At 48.6% G+C, this 21,404-nt stretch overlaps 1 protein-coding gene across 1 annotated transcript in view; it reads left to right on the top strand.

The window, feature by feature from the left end:
* Aldh1a3 (aldehyde dehydrogenase 1 family member A3) overlaps positions 1-18,348 on the top strand; it is a 35,087-nt gene extending 16,739 nt beyond the window's left edge. The window contains exons 7-13 of the mRNA XM_041649390.1: positions 533-646; positions 1,747-1,849; positions 3,552-3,736; positions 7,811-7,975; positions 9,625-9,782; positions 11,357-11,431; positions 16,388-18,348. Of these exons, the coding sequence (XP_041505324.1) occupies positions 533-646; positions 1,747-1,849; positions 3,552-3,736; positions 7,811-7,975; positions 9,625-9,782; positions 11,357-11,431; positions 16,388-16,460 (873 nt within the window). The 3' untranslated portion in view covers positions 16,461-18,348. The remainder of the gene's footprint in view (positions 1-532; positions 647-1,746; positions 1,850-3,551; positions 3,737-7,810; positions 7,976-9,624; positions 9,783-11,356; positions 11,432-16,387) is intronic.
* Positions 18,349-21,404: the final 3,056 nt, after the last annotated feature.

Genomic DNA, 21,404 nt, shown 5'->3' on the forward strand with positions numbered 1-21,404 from the left:
CTCTCTCACAAATACACACGTTTTCACATTCCCATGTTCTTGTACCCACATATATACACACAATTCTCACATATAAATGTTCATGTTCACATATATACACGTGCAGACATACAAGCACACACACATATGTGCACACACATTCTTCCCAACACACACACACACACACACACACACACACACACACGCAATCTTATACAAGAGGACCACTGCCACCTAGTGGCATTCCTGAACCTTTGTCCCCCTGAGTCCTGTAGTGTGAGAGGCTCTTACAGGGAGAAGGTGACCAATTCACCTAAGTACTTTTAGGTTTTCATTCCCAGCTTGCAGCAGAGGGTTAGGATGAGGGGTGGGAAGGGGGACACGCTGCCGATGTAGGTGTGTCCTGGCCAGTGCATGACCCAGCTTCCCTTGAGGATGCTGCTCTGCTTGGGAACATCACAGGGCTACGGCTCTCGCCACCCCTGCAGATGGGTCTGCAGCTGCAGCTGGCGCTGTCCTTCTGATCCTTTGATGCCATTTCTGTTCTTCCCAGGTCGGGTTCCCTCCGGGTGTGGTGAACATCGTGCCAGGCTTTGGGCCCACAGTGGGAGCAGCAATCTCCTCTCACCCACAGATCAACAAGATAGCCTTCACAGGGTCCACAGAGGTGAGCTTCCTCTGTGAGCTTCTGGCAGCCACAACAACCACTCTGTCCTCTGAGACCCACAGACATTTTCTTGAGACGCTCAAATGCAATTCGCTTCTTCTATTCTAAACCTAATTATTAGTAAAATGTCACTGTTCCAGTCTCCAAGCTAAATAAATAGTTGTTAGAACTTGGAAGACTTTAAAAAAATAAATGAGAGATAAGATAAAATAAAAATGTAAAACATCTGTATAGTAAACAATAGCATATCAATTACAGCTAAGAGATGATAAACAAGCTGGTAGAAAACCAGTTGTATTGCCTGGAGCTTTCCAAATGTTTATATGTCCTTCATATGTGAAGAGCACCTAAAAATCAATGAAAAAGAAGAAGACAAGCAGGATGATGGGGAAAAGAGATGTCTCTGAACTATCTAGTCTGGCTAGAAGCTCCTCCCTGGCTCCTGTCTCCCCCCTGTAGCAGCCAGGGTGAGCATCCTTAGAGACTCTAGTCAGAATTAGACCATAGACTCTATCCACCATTCATCTGCATGGCATTAAACAGTCCTGGCACTGTGCACACTGAGAAATTCAGCTCCAAGTTGTAGGCTCTGTGCTGGACTCCTGGGTCTTTCCCAGCTCAGAGGTTCTGGGGGTCTAGTTACACTTGTTGCCAGGATGTGTCAGGGGGGGCATTTTAGGCCAGTGCACCTCTATCTGCGTACCCAGAGTACAGAGAGACCCTGTCACGGTGGGGGTGTTATCCTGTGGCACTATATCAGTTACCAGTTCTCACTCCTCCTCCTGAGGTGGGCTCAGTCTCTAAGGGTTCTAGATTGGCCACATGGCATAAGATAAGATAAGCCATCTTTACTGTTTCCCTAACTTGACAGTCCCCTCATCTCAGCATGATCTCCATAGCAAGCTGGCAGAGTCTTAGCTGTCACTCTTAGCAGGGTGACTAGCAGCAGTGGCCATCCTGGGGAACTGAGGCTGTGTGACAATGTGATACTGAGGTGCTTCACTGAGTCAGATAATCACGGTACCACCAGGCCTGCCTGCCTCTGCTGGGGCCAAGTTCACCGTGTCTAAGAGTTCACGAAACCTGTTCTCACCCTGAAGGTTGGCAAGCTGGTTAAAGAGGCTGCCTCCCGGAGCAACCTGAAGCGGGTCACACTGGAACTGGGGGGCAAGAACCCGTGCATCGTGTGTGCCGACGCGGACTGTGAGTCACAGGGGCTGTAGCTCTTTTCCTCACTTCCTGGTGTCTGTTCAGAACCCATGAAAAGAGGAGCAAGCACATGTAAGGGGATGCTTCCCTCATGAGACGGGCCACCTGCTGTCCTTCTCAGAGCCAGGCCTATGGAGGGCAAGCCTGTGGGTGGCTTACAGGTACTGCAGGCTATGCCTTCTGAAGGCTAAGATCACCTTCCTGCACCTAAGAAAATAGAGGGAGATGCAAGGAGCCCAAAGACCAGGTCCAGTTTCTCCTGCAGGGCCCCTTCTGGGTTAGGGAAGGAGGAGGCGGGCTCCCCACTCAGTCCGCTATTTTTCTGTCCTTCAAGCCAGTATCCCTGCACTTTGGTTCTTGAACGAGTTGAAGTCTTTCTTCTTACGTTTTTGGGCCTGGCACAGCAGAGGACAGCCTTGCTGACCCTTCAGAACACAAAACAGAAACAAGCTCTGGGGGTCATTCCTGTGTCCCTTCTTCCCTGGGAAAGTCACCTACACGGCGGCTGGGACCAACTAGTGTCTTGCCAGAGCCCTGTGACACAATATTAAAATGTATGTTACTGTTGGCTGCTGTGTCCAGAAGAAGGCAGAGAGAAACACACTGGGCATCCATTCACCTGCTCGCTGGGTCACCTGATCTTAGGTCACCTCTCAGAAGGTATTAACCCTCAAAGGCCTTAGAACACCTAAACTTTAAAGAACAGCCTCCTCCGCTGTCTGCTGGTGCCAAACCCTGCGCAGAGAACAAAGCCTTCCACTCCACACTCAGATAAGACTGGAATTGAAAATAGCCCTGAGAAATAATGACACTATTTCTCACGAAGATGTGAAGGAGTGGTAGCCATTCCTTCCCCTAAAGCTGGTTTTCAGTGGGAGAGAAGAGCAAGGAAGGAAGCCAGGGAGACCGTGGAGAGGGATTGCCCAGCTCTTGCCCGAGAAATGTCGCTGCTGGAGTCACTTAAAGAGGTTCTATATGTTTCCTACTGTGGCGCATACGTGGGGTTCCAAACTCCCATCCCAAAGAGCCAGGACTTTTTTTGGTCCTACCTTCTGTCCACTGGGTGAAGCTGAAGGGAACCCCACAACAAAGCCCTAGAAGCAGGCTATGGACTGGCTGGTTTTCCAGGGTCATGAAAACAGAGCCTGCCCCCCTTTTCCTCCTGCCTGCTCCTCTAGGCACCACCACCCCACAAAATTAAATCCTGACATAATGTCCAGGGTGTCACACGCCATTCTGCCACTTCGGTCATCCTTCCCGGCTGTCATGAGGGACAGGAAATGAACTGGTGTCTTGAGGAGAGGCATTTGAGCCTAGCCCCTGGCTCAGCTGCAGGGGTGCAGCAAGGACAGGGAGCCTTGAGAAACTGTCCTGTTACAGCCCTGCTGGGGTAGGGACAGGAAAGCTGGGGTGGGGGTCCCATGGACAGAGGAGCTGGAAGTGTTCTGGTTTGGCGCTCATTAGCATATTAATGGCGCTGAGAAATCTTGCTTCTTGGACTTAGTAAACTCAGACTTGATGGATCTAAAATCCTTTCCCCCCATCCTCTCCTTTGGGAAGCACTGAGAAAGAAAAATTAGTTTCTGAAATGCAGTCATCTGGGGCCTGTTTTCTTGTGGGGGCAATTAGAGTTCCAGCTGTCGCCCGGCCTGCAGTAACAACTTAATCGTTTCCTCTTGCCTCCCCCGACCCCCAGTGGACTTGGCGGTGGAGTGTGCTCACCAGGGAGTGTTCTTCAACCAAGGCCAGTGCTGCACCGCGGCCTCCAGGGTGTTTGTGGAAGAGCAGGTCTACGGGGAGTTCGTGAGGAGGAGTGTGGAGTATGCCAAGAAGAGGCTAGTTGGAGACCCCTTCGATGCCAAAACGGAGCAGGGGCCCCAGGTAACCAACAAAAAACACATCTCCACGTGTAATGCTCCTCTGGGGGCCAAGCTAGGCAGAAGTATGGCCACAGACAGGGTTCCCTGCAAGGAGAAGAACCAGATTGCACTGTCGCGTGGAAGCTGAAGAACCTGGTTTTGTCAGAAAATGGAGCTACAGTCATGGGAAAGAGGGAAAGGCCAATGGATCTGGGGCCACAAGGTCCATACTGTGTAACCTTCTTGATATGGTGACCTGAAAACCCTAGGGATAAGTCACAGAGAGAGTTTCCTGAACCCTGAAGAAGAGGGGCACAGCCAGGGCAATGATTGACAAGTCTTGACTCAGGAGCCCTCAAGGCCATGTGCCTTACATCATGAGATAACCCCCAGGAGCAAGAGGGCGGAGAAAGTCTAGGGATTGGACTATATTCTGGGCAATGGGAACGGGTTTCTGCCGGGCTGGTTTGGGAAGCCTGAACAGGATGCAAATGGATGGAACCATTGAGTTTAATAACGTTTGTAAAGGGCACATTCTGTGTGGTTTTCTTGCTAATGATCAGTGAAGCCAAGGGAAGGATATTCAAGAAGGCCACCTGACCATCCCTGCATTGTCGCAACAGAACATGGTGGCGGTTCTTTGTGTTTTTGCCAGGCTCCTGCTTAACCCTGAGTTTCTAGCCATATCCATGACTTACCCACCATTGTCTATCCCAGAAGCTCATAGTTTACCACTGAGTCAGCACCAAATGTTTACACAGGAAGCTACTGAGCTCAAACTAAGCTCCGCGGCTTTGCTCCTCCCAGCCCTTAATCTCCTCATCTCAGAAATGAGAGTAGTAAAGGGTGTCAGAGAGATGGCTCAGTGGTTAAGAGCACTGCCTGCCCTTCCAAAGGTCCTGAGTTCAATTCCCAGCAACCACATGGTGGCTCACAACCATCTAAAATGAGATCTGGTGCCCTCTTGAGGAAGAGACCTCATAAACTTAGACCATGAAAGCCAATATGGACAAGTTCAACAGAACTACCCTATATGGACTGCCCACACAAGTTTCAGCATTGCCAGGGCATAAATTTTATTTCAGTTTCAGAGGGTATCTCATCACCGTAAAGTACTCAATGGTGGGAACAGATTTGTTCATAGGGAGAAGCACTGACTGGCAGCGCTCTAACCTAGGAGGCACACACATCCCTGTGTGATTTCAGGACATCTCCGTCAGTTTTGCCTAGCCATCCTGAGCGGATACTGGGAAGAAGTGGAGGGAGATTTTCCAGCCAAGGTGATGCCAACCGTGACCCCAGTGCTCTGTGCTCTGTGGCTCTGATGTCCTGTGTTTCTGGCAGGGAAGTGGTGTAAATACCTCATTCCCAACCTCAATCACAAATTCTGAAGTCCTGACGCAAGGTAGTCTGTGGGCTCCGGGCAAACACGGCCACAAATTAGTCAAACTCACAAGTTTTAGAGTTAATCTGGAACAGAATAGGAGCCTTTTCTCCTCTCATTTCCTTCCTTTTCTTCCCAAGTCTCCAGTGTGGTGTTTGAAGCCAGATACACAGGTTCTTCCCTGGAGTGGGTATCCATCCCACCTGCGCTCTGCCGCGCAGACTCCCTTTGGAACTCACTTAGCCTATCTAACCTGTACATTATATTAGGATCCTGTGATCTCCCTCCTTCCAAGACCTTTAAGGTTTTCCTCTGCAAGGATGTCCAGCTGCCTAAACACTCCTGTCTGTCTCAGGCCTGTGGAAGAGCTAGCTGACCTAGATCGGGGGCCAGGACTGGAGACCGCTTGCTGGACCGCCCCATCATCTCTCGGGTTAGCTTGGCAGACGAGCAAGGAGGCCACCTGGCCTGCTCGGGATCCGGAGGCGTCCTCTGCAGAGCCAGCACAGCCGTGGATGGTCCCGAGGGAGCTATCTTTTCCTACTTCTGGTGCTGCGCCCTGGCCTGTCATTTCGCTTCCTGACAGTTCTTTCTTCCTGTCCTGTAGGCACCAGCTGACAGTTCATGGATGGCTATTAGATTTAAACAGCGTGTTTATGAGGACTCATGGGGGTGGAGTGAAGTTTGGGAGTGTAGGGGTTCTGACAGGGACCCATGTTGCCTACAGAGAAGATGGGATCTATCAGTACAACAAAGTTCCAGCCAGCAAAGACTTGAGGCCTGACCTAGTTGCTACGGTGAGCTAAGTTGGTCCCTTAGGAGGAGAGAGGGTTTTTTTTTTCATATTTAAAATGATGTTTTAAGTGGTATTATTTATTTAATTTTCATGTGTATATACATTTGTGTATATATGTGGGGACCAGAGGATAGCTTGACAGGGACAGCTATCTTTTTCTACTGTGTGGACCCCTTGCCGAGTCCAGCATTGTCCTCAAGTTGTCAGGCTTGATGGCCTGCCCCAGTATTTGCTGAGCATCTCAACAGCCCCATCTGGAACTCTTAAGCCAAAATGCGGTTCACCCAGAGAAGCTGACGGGGCTTAAAACTCAGGTGTTTCGGTTTTTTTCCTTACTTTTTCTGGGTGTGTCAGCCCGTGGCTCTAAACCCGAACTGTGTACAAAAGATTACAGTATAGGGGTTCCCCCGCCTTCACCACCCCACCAACACCCGTTTTTACCTCTCCCCATCGTGGGGAGTCCCATGGTTCTTTATTCCTAGAATCTTCCTCCAGGATTTCCTTATAGGTAGGCAAGCAAGTGTGATTATGCACTTGGATTTCTTCCCCATCTCGCCACGAAAGAGGTCATGCTGGTACCACCATTTGATATCTGGTTCTTCTTTTATTGTCCCTTACACAGAAACTCAAAGAACTTTCTATCCTCGAAATGTGCTTGTTTATTTTTCATCCTTTTTCTATATTACATATTTATGGTATGCCTGTGTGTGTTCATATGTGTGTGCAGCCATGTTTACATTGTATGTGCATGTACTATATGTTTGTGTGGAGGTCAAATGTCAAGGTCAGGTTCTTCCTCTATCGCTGGCCACCATTTATTTTTTGAGAGGATTATAGGTATGGGTCACCATGCCCCGGTTTTCCCATGGATTCCAGAGATCTGAACTTAGGTCCTTAAGTTTTGCCAACTGAGCTGTCTCCTTGGCCCTGAATTTTTCTTTCCTACTTAGTGTTACTGGAATGTAACCAAGTCTGCTATCTAAAAGCCTCAGGAATAGTGTATCTGCTTAAATTCTATCTCTCTCAGCCTGGGAGGGAAGAAACTGGGTCAACTGGGTCATGATAGAACATTTGGATTTGAGGAAGAAAGCTATGGATGAGGATGGAATGAGCATCTTCTATGCCAAGCCATCCCCAAGAGGCTTTTTGACAGATGGTTGAGTACTGTGTCCTGCAGCTGGGTGTCAATCTGTAGCTTGTCGTACAGGGCACCTTGGAGTCAATGAGGAGGTAGTGAAAGGTAGAAAGGACCTTTCTGAGTTTGTTTTCCTCCAGCCAAGAAGCAGCCCCCATCCCCTACTGTGAGGCTCATGCCCCTGTTCCCAGGGATGCTGAATCAAGCTCTTGCCCCCTCCTCTGCACTATGATGGAATAATTCCAGTAGTACCCATCCCCCAAGCTATGGTGCACAGGTAAATATTGACACCACCAGACTTGAATTTAGACAAATTGAAGGTGTCTTAGCCTAAATATATCCCAAACATTGTTTGGTGTATACTTATACTACAAGTGATCACGCGTTGGGGTTCTGATAGTCGCATTTAGCTGGGCATCTTGTGTTTTTACTTGTTAAATCTAGTAATCCTAGCAGAATGCCAAGACCTGAGGGAATGCAACCATTTCAGAACCCATTGAACCCTTACCCTTGACCTCTCAGCACGAGGAGGGGAGCTAGACATGTGAGCGAGGCCTTAAGCTGAAGGTGAGAACGGCCAACCTCTTCGTGGTCCCCTGTTCCAAAGAGCCCCGGTTTGTGCACGGGAGGACTATCTGCCCACAAGGCTGTCTGTTCTCTGATCTAGGACTTGACAAGGACACAGAGCAGAGGACCCCTGATGGTGCTGAGGGCCCTTGAAAATAAGACAACAGTCCCCTTCTGGGAGGAAGTGCCTCTGATTCCCTTCTGTGTTTTGCAGATTGATCAGAAGCAGTTTGACAAAATCCTCGAACTGATTGAGAGCGGGAAGAAAGAAGGAGCCAAGCTAGAATGCGGGGGGTCAGCCATGGAGGACAGAGGGCTGTTCATCAAGCCTACTGTCTTCTCAGATGTTACAGACAACATGAGGATTGCCAAAGAGGAGGTGGGTGTGGCTACAGCCAAAACTGGGGCCCAGGGTTCCTTCAAAGAATTCTTCTGAAGCCCCAGGAGTCCCAGAAGTCTTTACAGGGTGGACAGTTCCATTCTGGGTGGCCCTGCTGTCTTTTGGGATCTGGAGTTTCTGGTGAGCCCCGAGACCTACAGCAGCTGTAGTTGCTCCAGCCCCATTTCCATCCTTGCTCATGGTCTCCAAGCAACAGCAGTTCATCTCTTTCCAACTCATGCACAGCCCTGGGGCCAACATCTCTCAGCCTTGTGACTGTTACCAGGCGCCAAACTATGGACTCAGGACCTGTGGTACTTCACACTCCTCAGACTGTTCTTAAACACCAAGAGTCCCTCAAGGAATGTGCCCCAGCTGTAATTCTTCTCGTTGACCTTTCTGCCACAGTTGGGGAGAATGGAGATTAAGCAGATCCCCGTAAAAGCGGAAATCTCCCCTTTGCCTCTCAATCCCAACATGGTGGCTGTTTCTGCACAGGCTCAAAAGAAGCGAGTTTGAGGTCAAGTGACTAGATTTTCAAGAACAGAAGAACGGCCATGTGAGGGGTGGGCATGGGCTTCCCTGTAAGGAGAGTGTCCTTTTCTGTTTTGTTTTGGTTTTTGGTTTTTCAAGACAGGGTTTCTCAGTAGCTATGGAGCCGGTCCTGGAACTTGCTCTGGAGACCAGGTTGGTCTCAAATTCACAGAGATATGCCTGCCTCTACCTCCCAAGTACTGGGATTAAAGGTGTGTGCCACCATTGCCTGGCCTGGTACTTTCTCCTAGATGTGTTGAAAGGTTTCTCACAGTTCTGTGGTGGTACAGGGCTTAGATTGTTTTTCCCCTTGTTTTTTGAGACAGGGTTTCTCTGTGTAGCTTTGGAGCCTGTCCTGGAACTAGCTCTTGTAGAGCAGGCTGGTCTCGAACTCACAGAGATCCGCCTGTCTCTGCCTCCCAAGTGCTGGGATTAAAGGAGTGTGCCACCACGGCCCAGCGTCAGAGTTCAGATCTTTATATGCATCTCTTTTTAAATTGTTCTTTCGATGCTGTTGCTGTTTTGCACACTTCTTGATAAGATGTCCTGAGGAAGGCGAGAAGCCATTTCCAGAGTCCTGGCATGTAATCCTGCCCAGCAGTGAATCAATCCCAAGCTTCCTTCAGAATCCCTCTAAGTGGGCAACCCTGTACTGCTCCTCTCCCTCTCTCCTTTGTTCGGTGACCATTGGCCCCATCCTTCCCCTGGAATTCACTACAGAAACAGTTTAAGTATCTTTATTAAGGTACAAAGCCACCAGGAGAGCAGCGCTCACCCACGTGCGGACACCCTTCTAGAGGACTTTGCAGAGCGCCAGCCAATGGTTCTCCTTCTGTATACCCTGCTGTGCAGGCTCTGACACAGTTCTCAAAAACAGTGCTGGCATGGAGGGACCATAGATGCAATGCATATGCTTTTGGGTCTCCCATTTCTGTTCTATCTTAATCCCCCTCATTCAAATTTTAGCCATCACACAATTACAGAGGTCTTGGGGGTTCTTTGTCCTGAGGGAGGCACCCTGGAACTATGGAAAGACATACAAACTGGGTGCCTGATCAGGGCACACAATCCCCTCCACGCAGGTCTGCTATTACTCTCCTTGTGATTGATTACAGATTTTCGGACCAGTGCAGCCAATACTAAAGTTCAAAAATCTTGAAGAAGTGATCAAAAGAGCGAACAGCACTGACTACGGACTCACGGCGGCAGTGTTCACCAAAAACCTCGACAAAGCCCTGAAGCTGGCTTCTGCGCTGGAGTCGGGCACAGTCTGGTGAGCCAAACATGCATGCTGGAGCATTTGCGTTATCTGAGCTGCAGGCTTGCTAGCTTCATCTTCTTCCCATTAGCGGAGATTGCATGATGTGCTCTCATTGAGTGACTTGGTGACCGTCCTGTGAAATGGGCACCCAATGGCCTTAAGTCCTCATTTTTCACCTGGAGAAGTCAAGGCATAGAAAGAGACAGAATAATTTCTCCAGCATCATGCAACTAGTACAGTTGGCCCTCAGGGTTTGACCGTAGAGCACTCATTCCTTGCTGAGAGACCAAAGTCTACGGCCACTCATGCTGTAGGAATTCTTACAGCTGGTGGTTACCCGCTCACTGGGGCGTGGCCTCTTATATATGCTGGTGTAGAGGATGCCTTTAGCCTCTGTTTTGGCCTCTCTGTTTTGGTTGCGGATTTCGGTTTTTGATCTCTGTTTAAGCAGAGGACTCTGATTTGTGAGTCTACCCCTAAATAAATAACCATCAATTTTTCAATTCTGAGCTAGTGTGGGATTTTTTTTTTAGTGTCCTTCATTTGGTATCCAATAGGCCCAAAGCAGTTTCTTTATTAACCAATGAAAGCAACACAAAGTCTCTCCTACACCACACTCAAGTCTCTCATGTGTGCAGACAGCTTAGGAACATCCTCCAGCTTGATTGCTTATTTGCTATTATCTGTCTGTCTATCTATTATCTATCTGTCTGTCTATCTATCTATCTATCTGTCTGTGTATCTATCTGTCTATCTATTTATCTATCTATCTTCTATCTATCTATCTATCTATCTATCTATCTATCCATCTATCTATCGCTCTATCTATACCATACTGACCAAGGAGCTGGAACATACTATAAAGGCATTTTACTACTAAGATATACCTCATCCCCTCCTGCATACTTCAAAATCATCTACATGCTTTGTGATACCTAATATACCTAATACAATACTGTGTTGATATTTATTGCACACTATTGCTTAGAGAATACTGTCAAAGAGAAAAATATTTCTGCACGAGAACTTTGGGTGTGTGAAGTTGGTTGGATCTGAATTGGTTGTTCTGAGGGTGCAGAACCCATGGTGATCAAGGGTCACGGGACATAGCTGAGGAGGCTCCAAAGCCTGGACCTTTGAGCTGTGTCACCCGACCTCTCTGATTTTGTCTCTGGTGGCTTCTAAAGGCAGAACATAACTAAGCCGCTAAGTATGGACACTTCTCTCTGATAATTCTGAGGATTTGGTACTCATACCCGTTTCTGGAAAAATGGAGCGAGACTCAAAGGGGCTGAATAAGCTTAAAGGCATATATGTAGTGTAGGAAGCAGAGCTCTGAGGTCAGGCCTGCTCATTTCACATTAACTCCTCCCCTAGCTCTCTTCCTCCATATATTCCAGCTGTAGTTTTTGGCGGGAAGAAAGGAAGCAGGAGTAAAGAGCGTAAGGGGTGTGCTGTGATCAAGTTATAGAAATTTTGCCCAAAGGCCATGCATTGGGTGGGCATCGCTATGCCTCCAGAGTCTCAAGATGCAGGCGAGTGTCTCTCGCTCCAGGTAACCAGAGCGCCTTTCTCCCTTTCTCTAGGATCAACTGCTACAACGCGTTCTACACACAGGCTCCATTTGGTGGCTTCAAAATGTCTGGAAATGGCAGAGAACTGTAAGTGTTTCTGACCCCTCACCCTCCACTCTTCCATGAAGGCTAGTGGTCCTCGATGGAGGCTGCTCAGGATCTATCCCTTCTCCTCCCACCCTTGTCCCTGCCCTGATCCCCAGAACCAACCTGCAGCCTCAGCTTCATGCTCTGCGCAGTACCATCACCCCAGGGACACCCTACAGTTCTTTGGCCTAGGATAGCAGGATGGGTGTGAGGGGGTGGTGACTGTAAGTCTTAGCATACACATCTCCATTTTGATCAGAGAAAACAGACTGGCTCGGTCAGGCTCCGAATCCACCTGCTTTTGCTTTCAGAGCCTGGCACAAGCTTTGAGGTCATACTGTGGGTGACTCTAATTCCTTCTGGATACTTTTTTTTTGAGGGGCCGTGCTGTACCTCCATGGCCCCAGCAGAACATTCTGGGCCTGAACAAGTTCTTCTGTGTCTCTTTCCTGCCTGACCTCCTAAGATTAATGGATAGGCCTTCTTGCCTCTGGCCCAGGCCCAAAGCTGGGTAGAGTGTCCCTGGGTGGAGTCACTACATGCTGGCATCTCTCTCCATTCCCTCTTATTGCTGTCCTGGGTTTTATTAGCCAGTGTGGACAAACATCTTGGTAGGTTCAATGATCCCAGGGAGCCATCTGTGATAACACCCCAAGGCTGTTCTTGGACCTTTCTGAGAGCTCATGTTCTCCCTTTTGTTTAAACAGTTTGTGTCATTTATATACAAATGCTTTACCTTCTACAAGTCTGTCGTTGTAGTCAGAACAGACCAGCCTGGGCCTCACCGAGCAGCTCTGCTTGTAGAGTCTTGAGGCTGTTCCAACGGGTAGAGACTGGCTTCCACCAGCTCTTGACTGGTCTGCATGGAATTAGGGCCCCTTACTCCACCTCCGCTCTGCTCAGACTATCCTTGACTCATAAGATACTCAAGAATCGTCTGCACACAGGAACAAAACCCACACCATCTTCTTCCCTCCTTGGTCCTGTGACTGGTTCTCCTGCAGTAACTTATTGATTCTTGGCCACAAAGACCCATGGCAGGAGCTCGGTGCCCCATTGGCAGCCTGTTGTGTTTGCCATTTTGGAGTCTCTACTTCATGGCCTCTCAGAGGAGCCTTCCAGCCGAGCATGGGAGGCCAGGGCTAGGACCACCCGAGTTCCTTCCAGGCTCCTCCAATAGTAACGCTGGTGTCAGCTGACATTTGCTGAGCACAGACTCCAGAAGGTTTTGCAAGAGCCCCCGAAAAGTCATTCATGTTCTTGTGGAGACAATCCACAAGAGGGGATAACAGCTTTCAGGGGACAAAACCGACCCAGGAGGCTAGCGGATCATAAGTGTTAAAAGTAGGGCTGGAGAAAGGGCTCAGCCATTATAGGTTAGGCTCAGAACCAAAAGGACAAGAGTTAAGAAAAGCACCGACTGTCACCCTGGCCTTGGGCTTTCCGTAGTTCAGAACTTGCTAAGCAGAGCCCACCTGTGTCTTACTGGTGTTTTTAAATTTTGTTTGGGGAGATTTTGTTCTGTTTTTTTGCAGTACTGGGAAAGGTACTTAGGTCATCCCGCATGTGAGGCAACTTCGTTACCACTGAGCCGACCCTGGCCCTAGGAGTCATCTCTGTCAGTCCCTTCAGATGAAGCCACCAGAGCGCAAGTGGTCACTTGTCTCCTCTGGTCCTTTGTCTTCAGCCAGGCGGGTTGTGAGGACCAGGGAATCCAGCAATCTTCAGCCTTCCTTCTGGAGGCGGGGAGGCAGCAAGCACGTCAGTTCCCTAAGTGAAAGTCACTGGAAGGACACAGAGTGACTGCAGGGCACACGGAGGACACCTGCCTGGCCGCTGCCACCCTAGAACCTCTGCAGGTGTCCGACAAAGCTTAATCACCTGGGCCACCCATATCCTGGGGTCTGTGGTCCCTGTGCCTGCCACAGACTCGCTTGCTAAGCTCACAGACCTTGGCCATGCTTCATCTTGACAGTTTTGCTAGGGACTTTCTTGAATGTCTTTTTTTTTTTTAATCTTTGGCATTTATTTTTTCCAAAGCTTATTTTTTTGATGAAATATTTAAAATCCATTTGTAAGGAACCTGGAAACTGCCTTGAAAACAATTTCTATTTTCAGTTGTTTTGAATTAGTGTCTCCTTGTCGTAACAAGTTCCCCTTTTCTGTGCTGGAGCACCATAAGGTGGATTCCATGGTTTTCCCCAAACTGGTCACCCGGAGCTAGGCTGGCTACTGGCTGCACATCTGCCGGCCCCTCCAGAGTGTGTTTCTGGGATGGTCTTGGAGCCTGAAAAATCTGTTCCTTTTGGTGCATTGCTTTCTGCTTCTTTGCTTTGCCGTGTAAGTAAGGCATCCGAGACAGCCAACAAAAACTCATACAACAGAGATGCAGCAAGGCCAGACCTTCCTCCCTGACCCTTAGTCTCATTTGGTTTTGTTTTTATAAATTAAAAGAAAATTAATTTTAAATTTAAATTTTTTAAAAATTTAATGGCAGAAACAAATAGAAACCTAAACCAAAGCTTCTGGAAAAAGCTTTTGTTCTGGCCTGTCTTGTGTTGCTCTTCAAATTTGACCTTGAGACTCCCAGCTGAGTCTCTAAAGACGGCCTTGCTGACCACAGTTGGTTCAAGGACATATCCTCAGCAGACCCTGTAGGCGAGAGGTGAGTGTGGTCCTACACTTTCACAAAGGACATGATCTCTGAGCTCTTGTCAATTTTCCTCTTGAAATATTTGTTAAGCATCTTTAATATTCGAAGCTTCGAGTTAGATTCTGGGCATTTGTCAGCGAACCATTATCAATCCTTGTCCCCAGCTATATCCTAAGGGGGTTATTAGGAGGAAGGCTAAGCTCCCAACTGGCTTTGGTGGCTGATGTCAAAAAGACTGGGTGAGGGGTTGAATGAGGACAGCAGCATCTTGAACCAGAACAACAGATGAGGAAATAGAAAGAAGAAGGAGGAATCTACAGCCTGCTTCCTGCGAGAATGTGCTGACCCTTCAGAGCTGTTTGACACAAGCTAATTCGGGACGATTTCACCCCCTTTTCTTTCCAAGATCGAGTAAACCGCCAGCACTTAGGACTTTTGCAAAGCAATACTATTTGCTCATTTGGAAATTTTATGGTGTGTTTTCTGTGGCTATGCACAAATCCAACTCATTCTCTCTGTTTGTGGAAGCAAGCTACTTTTTGCCCGTGAAGATGCATTTTGGATACGTCAGAATGGGCACTGGTGTTAGTTCCACGGGCCTTTGTTATTATTATTACAAACCTTGTTTATAAGCTTCCTTGTATATAGTTATGCACTTAGGGTGGTGGTTTTCAGAATGAATTCCTAGAATTCAGTGCCCAGCCAAATGAAAGTGTCTCTGTGTGATTCTACATGTCCTCAGGTGTAAGACAGTGTGTGTCCCTTTCACGCTTATTGGAATTTGAATTTCTTTTTCTGCAAAAGTGAGTATGTCCTTTGTTGAATTTTTCCACTTGGTGATTTGTGTTTTCCCTGTTGCTTTGTAAGTACATATAGTACATTAAAAACCGCACACCTTCTTAACGGTGACATTCCTTACTCAGCAGAGAGTGAGTGGCCTATGTGAATTCTCCCTAGGTGTTGGAACTGAGTGGTGGCATTCCCACGGCACAGCTGAATCCATCTTGGGGACTCCAATCATCTTTACTCCATAGTCCTGAGCCACCATGGCTCTTACACTCAAGGGGGCATCAGAACCACCCAGGGAACTTACTAAACACAAACAAACCCCTTGACCCCACTGAGCAAATTTCTCATCCCATCAATATACTGGCTTTGATGACTCCAACATGTGTCACCAAGCTCTACAAACAGGTGCAGCTCTCTCTGAGCTCAGATGGAGGTGTCTGCTAGGCCGGAGGCTAGGAGGGCTGAGTTTCCTAGCCTCATACTTGGCTCAAGGCCCCGGCCATCTTCCCAACCAGCCCAGTGGTACCTTTCTGTGTATTGTCTCATTTTTTGCTCAGTTCTCTTCTTCAATTCTTAAGAACCACTGGGCCACCCAAATGACCCAGAAAAGTCTGTTTCGAGGTCAATTGATTAACCACAAGAATTTCATCTCCAGCATCGGTTCCCCCTTGCTGGGCCACCTACCACATGCTCCAGGACAGGGGAGCGGGATGTGGACACCGTTTATTCTTTTGCCTTCCCTGTTTTATCTGCCACAGTAGTGCTGGGGGAGGACCCGGATTTTGCATTTCCATCACATTCAGAAGTGGTGTTGATGACACTGAGCTGAGCAGCTCACCTGCAGGTCTTAGAGATGAGACAGGATTGTGATCTTTTAATATATAGATGGCCTCTCCAGTCCCTGGCCCCTATAAGTCATTAGAGAAAGAACCATTCCAAAGATGCTAACCCGAGGTCCATCACATCCCTGTGTCTAGCCTAGGCCAGTGTCTGTTCCCTTTCTTCTGCAGTCTGACCCAGCTCCTCTTACAGCTGTGCCCTTCAGAGCCAGATGTCCCTGTGGGCCCCGGGCTGCCTCCTCAGGCTTAGACATAGCTATTTCTCTCTCTTCAAGTTCCAAAAAAAAAAAAATGGCTTAAAACTGCCACAATCTGTGCAGTTCTCACACCCCAGATTCCCCTCATCCACCTGCAAGGGCCCCTCTTCTGCAGCCACCTGCCTGACCCAGAGAACTGACCCTTGGTTTGTTCTGTTGTTTTCCTCTCTCCTGGCTCAGGAGCAAATCCTAGCTCTTTTAAGGGCTTCAAAAGCACCGTACACAGGAACTTAGCATTTAAACTCACTCTTTCAGCTCCCGACACTTACTAAGGACATCAGAGTGCCTACTGCCCCTACTCCCTCCAGGCACCGCAAACCCCAGCACTCAAACTGTGCACCTGAGAGCTCGGGCATTAGAAGAGTTTTCCCAGATCCCTGAGCTGACACTGTGAACTGTCCCCTTTCTGTCTTCACAGAGGTGAATACGCTCTGGCTGAGTATACAGAAGTGAAAACGGTCACCATCAAACTGAATGACAAGAACCCCTGAGCAGCAGACCAGTTTCTTCCTCCAACGCTGGACAACTGTCTGTGGCAACTCCAACTTGCCACGAGCCGAGAGCAGGACGGCCACGCTCATCTTCCCAGGACCTTCTCTTCCGGACACTCGGTCTACTAGAGTTTGCTGGTTTTGATTTTCCTCTCACAACTCATACTTTATGGACCAAACTGTGGGTGGCTGGATGTTACGTGTGAAGCTGCAGGCCTGCCTGGGGAGGAACTGGTCTCCAGCTGTGACTTTGCCTTTAGCCTAAGTGCAGGACACAGCAAAGACCTCCAGGGCTCTGTTAATACAAGGATGGTCTCTGGAGTGTCCTGCAGTTATTTTAAATGCTTTGCTGACCCCAGGAGGAATGTGGAAAGAGCTTACTGCCTGTGCGGCTCTCTCACGGGCTCCTCACCTGTGCAGGGAACAAGTCCCTCTTCATCCTGAGGTTGAAGTGGGACTACTCACAAGCGAAGGTAGGTGTTGGTAGGAAAGGAGGATCCCAGGGACCCAGTGCGGGCAGCTTAGGGGAAACACATGCCAAGGAAAGACGTCAGAAGGCTTTGATCTGTAAGGGTGCTGGTCCCAAGGGCTGCATACTAACACTGACGGCGGGATTCTCCTTGAAAACCACCCTGACATTGAAATGAGCAAGTCAACATCCCAAAGAGTTTGCCCTGTAGTCCTGAGATGGTCAGCCATCCCAAAGGCCCTTTTCAGGCAGAGAGCATCCTTAGTACCACCTTTGCCACTGATGGCCCATTTTAGAGCTACCCTAGCTGAGCAAACCCAGGCAGTTGAACCACACATTCGACACTCAGAGCCTTCATTCACTTTCGCAAATTACCCATTTCCACCCCATTCGGTGATGGGTGCACCCGCTCCCTGTTTCTTTTCTCCAGCTCCATTACCATTTTAGATCAGTAAACTGAGAGACAGCTGCCACTGAACAGCTCCGTAGCTATAAAGTCCCGTTTGGGTTTCCATTTCTGATTGATTAGCGAATGACACCCGAATCCCATAAGGGACACGGTCACCAACCAAGTGACCTGGATATTTCCTTCATATTACATTTTCTCCTCTTTGATGCATCCATGTGATATGCAAATTCCATAGTTTAGCTTGGAAAACTAAAGCCGTTCTCGGGATGCTCTAAGAATAGAACCGAACGGATTGGGTTGGCTGCTGTTTGGGTACTTTATCTGTCAGTAACTCACACCTCTCTAATTGGCTGTGATGCTTCCACTAAAGGATTTAAGTTGGACTGAGCAACAGCGAAAACAAAGCCTCCTACCAGAACCAGTGTGTGCATCAAGACAATGATGCATGAACTGGGGCTCTCAGCCATGCCAGAGACGAGCAATATTCCATTTACCTTCCTTCCCCCTCAGCACTTATACTACCAGTAACTGATTAAACCGGGATTTGGCCTCATACACTGACCTTTCAGCATCTCAATATCTCTAGGCACTACCCTTCACCGTAGTACATTAGAGGGTTGCTAGTCCTCCATTGTACAATAACGCCTTTAATATGAAATGTTACATTATTTATAATTGGTATCATTAATGTATCTTTTTATAGTTGTAAGTACACAGAGGTAGTATATTTAACCTTCTGTAATATACTGTATTTAGAAATGAAAATCTATATAATGTTAGATTTCACTTCTTTAAGGTTGACCCCTGTGGTATGGTTTTTCAATTGATTGGACTGGGAATTCTGATGCTAACTTCAGATCATGTTCAGCAATGACAAAAATAAAATTGGACACTTGAGAAACATTCTTTTTTTCTTCACTGAAGGACTAACCTCATTTGAATTATGTGGCAGAGTCTTCTTTCCGAGACTTATATACTGTGGCTTTTGATAAGCAATGGGGATGGCAATAATAAACTTGTACTCCTTCAGTCAGTGACACGCAGGGCTTCTTTTACCTGATGGTAATGCCCATTCCTATAGTCTTGAGTGTTGAACAGCCCTGTGCCTTACAGGCTAAGTGTAAGGTGCTCTCTATGCTGCCCAAGCCCCTTTTAATCACAAACTAATGAAGATTGAGTACAGAAAATGAGCATTTAGGGAAACCATTTTGTCCCCAAATAGTGACCATGTTTTGTTTGTTTGTTTAGTTTTGGGGTTTTGTGTGTGTGTATGACTTTTCTCTATGATGATCTAAGGGTGTGGAACTGACTTAACTGAAGTTCTTAAGGCTTCTAATTGCCAAGAAATGTCAGTCACATGGCTGTGACCTGACATTGATACTGGACTTGGGTAGGTCTGGAAAGATCAAGCTGCCCAAAGTCCAGGGGGCTGACATGTGTGAGAAGCCCCGCCCCCTTAAAAATGGCCCAGGGGAGGTTGGACTTTTACTGTCTTCTGGGACCTCTGCTAGCATGCACTAGGGTGTGTGTTACTATACTTATGGATGTTTTGGCTCTCAGCTGAAGGTGAAGAGATGGTATAAAATCACACTTCCTGTTGTTTGACGAATTAGGGCATGGCTTCCTGAAGAGAAGCACTCTAGAGACAATAGGTGGAATAGGTGTGTCTGAGTATGTGTGTAAAAGGTGTGCAGGGGCGTGTATATGTGCAGTTGTAAGGCTGGGGTTAGGTGTATTCTCTAAAAGAAGACACTGGGGTGCTCTAGCGTCACCTTTTGGTAGGTGGCTACTTTCTTTTCTTTTCTTTCTTGCTTTGTTGTTGTTTTTTGAGACAGGGTTTCTCTGTGTAGCCCTGGCTGTCCTGGAACTCTCTCTGTAGACCAGGCTGGCCTTGAACTCACAGAGATCCGCCTGCCTCTGCCTCCTGAGTATTGGGATAAAGGTGTGCGCCACCACCGCCCAGCTGGGCGGCTACTTTCTAATGTTCACTCCTCGCTAGAGTCCATGCAACAGTGGAGATTGGGGTTTAAATCATTGTTGGGAATATCAGAAGAAAGCGAGGATCTGACTGAATAAAGACAAATATCAAAAGACAAAAAGAACAGTAAGCCTCGGTGGACTTCATTCAGAGAAGTAGGTGGCTGACCTACCTCTGACCACGGTCTACCAGCTGAACCCCGTTGGACACGGTCATTCCAACCTCAGGGTTCTGAAAACTGGTTGTAATGCGAGCAAAAACATGAGTCTGCGGGAATGAAAAAGAAGGGAAAAGGAATCTTAACTGTGCTGCAGGAAAGTCTCCTTTGCAAACTTGGGACTAATGCACGCCTACTGGGTAAAGTTAAATGCTGGGATCAGGCCATACATGTGTCGAATGTTCCAGATGATTTTCTACATTGGGCATTTTTCCTAGCCTATTCCCAACCTCGTTTAAAACGGAAATTTTCTTGCCACAGCAAGTATTGGCAACCAAGTGTCCTAGTGTCTGTCCTACCACGAGGCATGGATTTCCTCCTAGTAACGCTAGGTGGCAGCGATGTATGCTCTGAAGTAGACGCCAAAGCAGGCTCATTCAAACTGCTGACGCCACGCCTTGCAAACTCTTAGGGACTTTTTGATAGCAGTCATACTGCTGCCCTTGCTATTTGGTCTGAGAACCTCGGTGGTGAGGACAGGAGTGCAGAACTGCGCCTTTTTCTGAACCATGTTCAGTGAAGGGAAAACAGAGCGTAGGAGAACCGCGACAGTCTCCCTGGCGAACACCGATCCTAGGTAAACACTTGCCCTGCTCCTCAAGTGTCTCAGGCGGCCCACAGCTGCTCAAATTCTATGAACTGGCAGAGAGAGTTCTGGCGATCCGTCTATGCGCTTTGTGCCTGGTCTCGGGAATATTCCTTGTTACCTTACCGCGGAAGTGTCTAGGTACGGAACTGCATTTCGGCAGAGCACTCTCCTCTCTGAGGGAAAATCAGAGGCGCATCAGAAGCCTGCCGGCAGCTTAGCCATGAGAGTTTAGCCAGAGTTTGGTTATTCTCCTCAGTGACATCATCTGGCACAACATCGCGCCATGTTTTACACCTTACCACAATCAACCAGGCAATGTGGCATGGGCCTGTAGTCCCAGATACTCCAGAGGTTGAAAATCTGAGACGATTCACCAACTAGTAATATCTTTGCAAATGTCCATAATTAATTTAGCGAACTAGTGGTGGAAAGGTACCGTTTACAGAACACCAACGTCTAAAAGGCAGTTTCTGTACTGCTCACTAAAGACCTGCACACACATTATTATCCTTGTCCTTCTATATTTACAGCCAGAATATATGACAAACATACAAGATAGAAATCAATCATAGAAATCAATCATTTACTAGAGCAGAGCCTTAAAGGCTTCCTTCCTTAAAGGCTGAGCAGAGACCGGAGCAGTCTTGTCACTGTGTCTGTCCCCAGGGAAGACAGCAGGGCATCCGAACTTGGAGAAGACCCTACAAAGTCCCAGGGCCCTAGCGTCTACCAAAGCGCCAGCAGTGAGCTTGGTCACCAAAATCTAGCAGCTAGGGAAACCGAGGCAGGCCATCCGGGGGTCCGCGTCCTCGTCTGCCCAGGCCGTGGGCAGCGGACCCTCTGGCGCGGCCCTGCTTCCGCGCCACCCGCCCTCTCCGCCCGCCAGGCGGCCGCAGGATTGAGGAAGTGTGTCTGGCGGCCAGAGCCTCTCAGGGCAGAGCACGGTAGGACCCGCAGGCCCTGGCCCGCTGATGTCGCCCACCCTCAGCGCCTCGACCCCACCGCTGCAGGTAAGTGCTGCTCCGGCCCTCACCCTGCCCTTAAGTCGGGGACACGACTGAAGCCAGCGGCTGGACAGCAAAGCTTCGCCCATGCCTCCAGGACCCATACTCGGGTCCCCCACCGTGCAGCCGCGGCCGCCTGCCCCGCGCCCTGCTTCCCGCGCCACAACCCCCGAGCCTTGTTCCCCAGGCCGGCACCCCGCGCCCCTGACTGCCGCGTGCTCCGGACCCCGGCCTGTGCCCGAGAGGTCGCAGGTCACAGCTCTGGGGGCGCTTGGATG

The sequence above is a fragment of the Microtus oregoni genome, unplaced genomic scaffold, assembly GCF_018167655.1.
Source record: "Microtus oregoni isolate MIOR12 unplaced genomic scaffold, Mior012 000000F_ref0000247, whole genome shotgun sequence".
Classification (NCBI taxonomy): Eukaryota; Metazoa; Chordata; class Mammalia; order Rodentia; family Cricetidae; genus Microtus; species Microtus oregoni.